Genomic DNA, 8,157 nt, shown 5'->3' with positions numbered 1-8,157 from the left:
AATAACCTTTTTCTTGGACAAACAGAACTTTCAAAGAAGTATCCGATGCAAGGGATGGGAAAGGAAGACCAGGAATAGAATTTCAGTGTTGCTCAGACAATTGATGCCAATGACCCAGCATTCTGTGTTTCCCTGCAGAGTGATGCCAATGACCATCCAGTTCTCCATTCTGATTATGCTGCACTCGGCTCTGGTCCTCATCACCACAGCAGAGGATTATAAATGTTTGCCCCTCATCCTCCGGAAAACTTGCTGTTGGATTAATGAGACCTATTTGGCCCGGAACGTCATCATCTTTGCATCCATTTTGATCAATTTCCTGGGTGCCATCTTAAATATCGTAAGCATCCTACATCCACCAACCCTCTGGTGTCTAGTATGCAGTTGAGCATGAAGTTTATGGAGCCTGCAGCTTCCTGCATTACCCTTCCTTGGTACCAGTTACCTTTATGTGCCTGGTCCAGCCCCAAGCTTAGGGACAGATAACAAAGATGTGGCTACTGCCAAAACTGTGCATTTTACTGTTGGAAAATTGTCTATTTCCCAGTGGGATAGGTTATTTTCTCCAAAGGAGTTCCAAAAGCCCTTCAATTTCCATATTGTCAGTAGCCAATTACATCATAAATAAGAGTTACCATGTATCAAGTACCAGTACCTACCTGCTATGTGCCATGCACTGAAGGAGGACCTTTATATATTTTTCATATTTAATCCTCACATAAACCCCGTGAGGTAAGTTTAATTATCCCCACTTTATGGCTGAGGAAACTGAGGCTCAGAGACATGAAATAACTTGCTAATAAGGTCTGTCTGACTCCATGACCCACGCCCCTCTAATATGCTAAATTGTATCTCTGGGAGTGGGAGTGGGGTGGGGGAAATGGAAATGAAATAGCTGCCATTTATTGAGCACCTACTATGTGCTACAGGTAGGTATTATTGTCCCCATTTAATGGATGAGGAAACTGCATTTCAGGAAAGCTGAGTATCTCACCTATACTTTCTAAAAGTTTGTATTTCACGTGACACATAGAACTCAGATGAATTTCCAACTGCCATGATATTTATCACTGTTTAATTTGCTGACCCACATTGTCATGGTTCATTTTTTCTCAAGAATTGTACCATGGTAGCTATAGGTATTTTCTGTGCTTTTACAAGTAGTCTGTGTTGTCCATGACTCACGCAGCTAGATTTTTGAGGTGATTTGTTTGGTTCCAGGTCTTAAACTTGGCTTGTTGAGAGAGGCTAGTTGAGACATTGTCATGTGGTTGAATCCATCACTGTGCCCTTTGGGCCTGAGGGAGGGTCCCCAAGTGTGCAGGGACCCAAGCTATAGACTCCCACAATTGTTGGCCTGTGACTTGGAGCCCTAGACTGCCTGAAATCACTGTCCAATTTGGCCCAGTAATTACCTTACTTAAGTTCTGTGGTTGTCCTTCTAGTGAAGGCTCTGTGGATAAAGGAAAAGAGGAAAAGGAAAATTATCATCTAATTTAGTTCATCATCTAATGAATATTTTATAGATTATGATAACTGAAATGGAAGTACATGGGATCAATTGATCACAGCCTGCAGAGAAGCAGCCAGGACCTTAAATTAAGTCTTGATAACAAATTAGATATTTCTGGGGTGCAAAATTTGTAAGTAAGCCCAATGACTGTAGGTCAGAGTTACCTCTGAGGCCAACCGTGCCTCAGTGAGTAGTGTGGTAGGAAGATCAGAGGCTTCGGAGTCAGATAGACCTGTGTTCAAATCTCAGATCCACCAGTCACCAGCTCAGTGACACTGGACAAGTTACTTTACTTCTCAGAGTTTCATATTTTTCAATTGTAAAATGGGGATTAAAAATAGCAGCTACATCACAAGGTGGTTGTGAGGCTTTTTTGTACAAAGTGTCTGGCACAGAGGAGGCATTTGGCCAATGGTAGTTATTCTTTTCCTAGTACCACAAAATCTCCTGCAGCAACTTCTGTCCTAGGAAATGCCCATCACCCCAATGCTAAGAGTCTTTCTGGAAAATGTACCCCTTCAGATTCTTCAAGTCCTCCCAGCTGTTGATCTGGAGACAGGCTATGAGTTTACCCAAGACTTCTTCTCCTGCCACCTGGCTTTCTCTTCTGAGCTCCACAAGCACACTCCAGTGACCTTAAATGATGGGGCCAACAGAGCAGTCTAAATTTAGTTTCATGACTGGCTTACAAAAGCTCTTTCTGAGCAAGCACTTGTTTTTTAAATAAAAGAAATCAAAGCTGGCACTTTGGCACTTCCATTCTGACTTCAAGTCCCCTCTAGGGTTCAGTCTACCCAGGCTCGTGCTGAAGCCCAGCCACTGATAGCACACTGCTCCATTTCCAGCACTCACACTGACTTTGTTGTTCCTGTTTTTGTTTTTGTTGTTCTTTTTTTTTTTTAATCCGCAGCTGTGGTGTGATTTTGACAAGTCGATACCCTTGAAGAACCTGACTTTCAATTCCTCAGCTGTGTTTACAGATATCTGCTCCTACCCAGAGGTATTTATTTATGAGCTCCCCTTGGTGAGAGTTGGACATAGATATATCTCTACCAGCTCCGAATAAACAAGACTGGCTGAAGGGCCATAGAAAGTACTCAAGAGGCCTGTTTTCCTTCTTCTGCCTCTTCTTCTTTCCTTTCTTCTTCTTACCCTTTTCTGCCTTTCCTTCTCCCCTTATATTTTCTGTTTCCCAGTCCTCTTTCCTGTCCCCTCCTCTGCCTCTTTTTCATCTTTACCCCTTCCTCATTTCTTTCTCCCTCTTTCTCCTCCTTTTCTTCCTTTTCACCTTTCCTTCTATCCATTTTCCATTTGCCCTTATCTCTTCCTTCTCTATGCATTTCTCCTAGCTTATTTGTAAAATCCTGTAGCAGAATGCACTATTATCTCCATTAGCAGGCAGAGTTCTTTCTCAAACAGTATTTGCTGCAGTAAGGAAAGAGGGAGGGAGGGAGGGAATTAAGGAACAAAGGAAGGAAGGAAGGAGAAGGAAGGAAGGAAGGAAGGGAAGGGAGGGGAGGGGAGGGAAGGAAGGAAGGAAGGAAGGGGAGGGGAGGGAAGGAAGGAAGGGGAGGGGAGGGAAGGAAGGAAGGAGAAGGAAGGAAGGAAGGAGAAGGAAGGAAGGGGAAGGAAGGAAGGAGAAGGAAGGAAGGGGAAGGAAGGATGGAAGGTAGGAAGGGGAAGGAAGGAAGGGGAAGGAAGGAAGGGGAAGGAAGGATGGAAGGTAGGAAGGGGAAGGAAGGAAGGGGAAGGAAAGAAAGAAGGAAGGAAGGGGAGGGAAGGAAGGAGAAGGAAGGAAGGAAAAGGCAGGAAGGGAGGGAGGAAGGAAGGGAGGGAGGGGAAGAAGAGGAAGGAAGGAATGAAGGAAGGAAGGAAGGAACGAAGGAAGGAAGGGAGGGAGGGAGGGAAGAAGGAAGAGAGGGAGGAAGGTAATTACAAAGGCAGAAAATTAGAACTAAACTTAACTGATACAAAGAGTGCCAGAAGCACCATGTGTTCTGTAGGCATCCCAACAGGCCACCTATGATCATAATATGTGTGTCTTACTCTATGTTTACCACAGAGCCAGTGGTCTGTTTCTGGGCCTTGGGGTCAGCCTATGGGGTCTGTTATTCACAACCCAGAACTTTACATATTAGGGTAGACATTCTGGGTCATAAAGTAGAACAGCTGAGATGTCCCAGCAGACCCCAGCCAACCCCATACCTAGGACTCTGGGTAGATTCTTGTTCTCTAAGAGGCTGCCACACTCAGAAGGCCCTCCAACATATGAATAGAGAAAAGGCTCCCTGTAGTCTCTTCTAGGCCTAAGAATTGGTCCCAGAAACATTCCAACAAGGAGACCAAGCCTCCTCTCCCTCCATCCATTTGCATAGAGCACCTGCTTGATATGCATAACATCATCAAATCCTTCAGATGTCTGGGGTAGAGGCTATTACTGTCTCCGTGTTATAGATAATAAAACTAGAGCTCAGAAAGCAGCTTGCTCAGTGCTGGTTAGGGCCACACCTGCCTGATCTTATTTCTTCCTCACTTCTTTCCCTCCCTTCTTCTTTCTATCCTTCCTTCCTTCTCTTTTTAATTCAATTATCAAGGTTTGATACTATAATTTGAACCATATCTACCTTATTCTTTATCTTCCCTGGTCCCTAGAGGAGAAAGTAGACTCTACTAATGGATGTGCAGGACATGATGGCACTAGGTCCCATTTAGGGGCTGCATGGGCCAGACCATGTGCCCTGGGACTCCCTTCTACCTAGGAATGAGTGGCCCCAGCTTAGTGTACTCTGTGGGACAATGGCTCCCTGAGAAATTCTTGGTTTGAGGGGCTTAGGGAATGTCTCAACTTTTGGAGAGAGTAAGTGGCCCAGAATTGGATGGTCAGAGCTAGGCGAAAGCTGGTTTTCATTTCCAATCAAGCCCCCTCACTTGCTAGAAGTGGAACCTTGAATCAGTTCTTACCCTCTCTGGACCTCAGTTTCCTCATCTGTAAAATGAGAAAATTAATACCTTCTTTACATGGCTACTGTGGAGTTAAACAATATGTTCTCATGGTGCCTGCCTAGATGGGTTAGCAAATATTTAGCTCTTCACATGGCATCTGACATGAAGCAGCTATTTATCTGTGCCCACACATCACTTTGAATTAATATTGTATACCCTTGACCCAACACCTGAACCCCCAAACACAAGACCACAGCACTCAGAGATTAGCCAAATCCTAAGAAAGTGGCGGGTAAGATCTTTGATCACACAGCTTTGTTTCAGTGCCTCAGTTTCCTTATCTGTAAAATGGGGATAAAAGTAGGGCCTTCCTTATTGGTTAATTACAAGAATTAAGTGAATTAATCCATATGAAGTGTTTAGAAGCCACGCCTGGCACAACGTATCTGCTCATTAAATGTCTGCTATGATTTATGTATTATTTTCAACAAAAGGGCTTTGAGCATGTAATGCCAATGTATGTTATCATCAAACAAACACCTGTACATACCCGAACCACTGTGCGTAATATACCCGTGTATGTTATGAAACAACTCAACAACAGAAATGTTTCAAAGTGAGATAAAATGAATATGGATTGATGTTACCATTTTCTCCACAATGAAACAGTCATCTTGTTCAGGAGGTCAGCAAACTACAGCCACAGGCCAAATTCACCAGCTGCAACAACCACCTGATCTGACCCGCCATTTGCCATTCTGATACATGTATGTATGTGTGTGTGAATATACGTGTGCTTGTGTATGTGTGCACACATGCTTCACTGACTAGGCATTGCCAAACTAAAATGGATTAGATATTCAGACCTTCTGAAAGACTTAATCCAACTCCCCAGCACTCACATACTCACAAGTATGTGTCCCCAAGCAAATCGCTTCATCTTTGTGAGCCTCAGTTTCTTCAAATGTATACCTGACATTTCTGCCTCACCCTATGAGAAATAATATCCAGTCCAAAAACATGTTATCAAACTGGATGATGTAATACAAAAAATGAGGCTTTTACAATGTATGATATAAAGTATAACTTAGTTCTAAATTCGAAGCTTGTCAGATGCTAAAAAAGAGTGAAGATGCCGGGAATGAAAGTGAAGAAAGCTATATTCCAGTCATGGTTGGAGAGTAGTCGAGGAGAAAGAAAGGCACAGGTTTGTGAAATGAATGCAAATCACTTGCACAAACCCAGAGTGTCATTATCTCAAACATCTGGATGTAGTTCTCAGGAGATTCGGTGGGAAGACCCTCACTTTAGAATTACGCCCCTTTATTATATGCTCTGGCACATCTGAATAAACAGTTCACTGTATCTGCAAGAGCAGTCAGAGCTTGCTATGGTTTTAAAGGGTCCTGAAGAGCCCATTTTTCCATAGAGATGTGATCATCTGTGTCTTGGCATGCTGGCATTTCCTTCCCTTTCTTCTCCATTTATTCAGGTCCTACCCAGCCTTCAAGCCTCCCTTTTTCCATAATGTGGTTTGGCAGGCCCAACTCCTTCAGGTCACTCTCCTTCCTGCCATCTCACATACCCTTATGGTGTCATCTTAGCATTCACACTCCATCCTTCCTACAGTTGATTTATTTATCTAGGACATCCTTTCCATCCTGTCAAATTTATTGACATAAGGAGTGAAGATAATATTGTATAGCTATTAAAAATTGACTAAACGGCCCAGCACAGGACAGGGCCCACAATCTATGTTTTAAAATATTTAAAGAGAAAGGAAGCATTCTTCCAATAGACTAACAGGAACAAGATTTACCTTTCCATCTGACATAACTAAAAACAAACAAAATATATGAAGCAATAGTTTTCAAGGCACTAGGCATCAGTCAGTAAAGGACAATAATCCTGAAAGACAGGAAGCAAGTGATTGCCTGAGCTTTATTATTGCTTTAAGAGAATTTTTAGACTATGGCTCAGGAAGAGGAAACCAAGGTGGACTCCCTGATTTGAGAATACTAAGCTGAGAGTCCTGGGAGACCAAGGTGGCTAGAGTCTGCAGAACACACTACTCTAGAGAGTTGCATAGAGAGAAAAACCTAGAGATCTGAAAAGGGTTCAATCAGTGCATGCATGTGAGGAAACTGACATGGGAAAAGAACCATCTGGAAGGATCAGTACCTGGAACTCACACAGAGCTGAGAATAATTTTTGTTCCCACCAGTCAGACTGAGAAAGATTCATGGGGTAGTAGGTTAGAGTATTCAGAAAAGTCTTGCTTCAGTAGAGTAAAATAACTGTTTCTACATCATATGCTGCTCTGATCCTTCCTTTAAAATCTTAAAAGTTAGATCCAAAGAGATCAAACCTTTTAAAGTAATTTAATATGTGTCCTAGAATAAATTTCAAGAATATGTATAGGAATACAAAAATATCTAGGATTTAACAAGGTAAATACACAATGTCTGGCACCCAATCAAAGATTACTGGCATCAAAAGGAGGAGGAAAATATGACTGATAATGAGGGAAAAAAATCAACCGAAGAAGACCAACTCAGATTTGACTGAGTATATTTGAATTAACTTTTTTTTTTTTTGAGACAGAGTGTCACTCTGTTGCTCAGGCTGAAATGCAGTGGTGCAATCTTGGCTCACTACAACCTCCACTTCCCAGGTTCAAGCAATTCCTGTGCCTCCGCCTCCCAAGTAGCTGGGACTACAGGCATGCACCAACACACCGAGCTAAGTTTTTTATTATTATTATTTTCAGTAGAGATGGGGTTTTGCCATGTTGGCCAGTCTGGTCTCAAACTCCTGGCCACAAGTGGCCCACCTGCCTGGGCCTCCCAAAGTGTTGGGATTATAGGCATGAGCCACTGCACCCAGCCAGGCAAATAATTGTTATAACTGTATTCATGATAGACAAATATTAGATAGTGCAGAAGAAAAAAAGTGAAACTGATAACATAGCAATATAAAATATCCAAAATAAAACACAAAAATTAAAAAATAATAAAATAAAAGCAGTACTGGGGACAACTTCAAGCAGCATACTATATGTATAATTGGAGTCCTAGCTCCTAACCTAAAAGAAAGACTAAGAGAAAGATGAGGAGATTGAAAAGCTATTTAAAGAAATGGTGGCATGAGTTTTTCCACATTTGTTGAAAACCATACATCCACACGTTCAAAACCTCAATATAAACACACACACAGGCACACAAAGGCACATCATAATCAAATTACTCAAGCCATAATAAAGATAAAATCATAAAATGGGTGGGGGGAACATATTGCATAGTAAAATACAATGATATGAATAACAGCAGATTTTTCAAAAATACAACCATGGAAAACCAGCATCTTGAATGAATCAAAGGACCAGTAGGAGTGTACTAGAGCACCAACCACATACAAAATTTTCTTTTCCCCTAATTAACACAACCCAGTGAACACCCTGGAGAGTCAGACCAGCCATCTTCCCAGCACCCTGTGGTGGTCCCCAGGTTTATGTTACCCTCCTTGTTTGACTTTCTGCAGAGTCTAGGCTGGTCTCAGAAGAAGCAGAGCAGCTTCTGTCATTTGCCTGGACACACTTCACTGTGTTGCTTATGCCAAGAGCTACAGTTGCTAAGAATCAGATTTTGTGTAAAGCAATAAGTCCAGATGATTTCTTTAAACTATAGTGACTTTTGAAAATT

The 8,157-nt window shown here is 42.2% G+C and overlaps 1 protein-coding gene across 3 annotated transcripts in view; it reads left to right on the top strand.

The window, feature by feature from the left end:
- Positions 1 to 8,157, top strand: part of ADCY8 (adenylate cyclase 8) — a 260,945-nt gene that overhangs the window by 191,042 nt on the left and 61,746 nt on the right. For 2 of the 3 annotated variants that reach the window (XM_004047533.5, XM_019031861.4), the window contains 2 exons: positions 139 to 340; positions 2,424 to 2,513. In XM_004047533.5, the coding sequence (XP_004047581.1) occupies positions 139 to 340; positions 2,424 to 2,513 (292 nt within the window). The remainder of the gene's footprint in view (positions 1 to 138; positions 341 to 2,423; positions 2,514 to 8,157) is intronic. The other variant, XM_019031860.4, reaches the window with a different exon arrangement.

Source organism: Gorilla gorilla, chromosome 7, assembly GCF_029281585.2.
Source record: "Gorilla gorilla gorilla isolate KB3781 chromosome 7, NHGRI_mGorGor1-v2.1_pri, whole genome shotgun sequence".
NCBI classification, from domain to species: Eukaryota; Metazoa; Chordata; class Mammalia; order Primates; family Hominidae; genus Gorilla; species Gorilla gorilla.
This window is presented reverse-complemented; position numbering and strand designations above follow the sequence as displayed.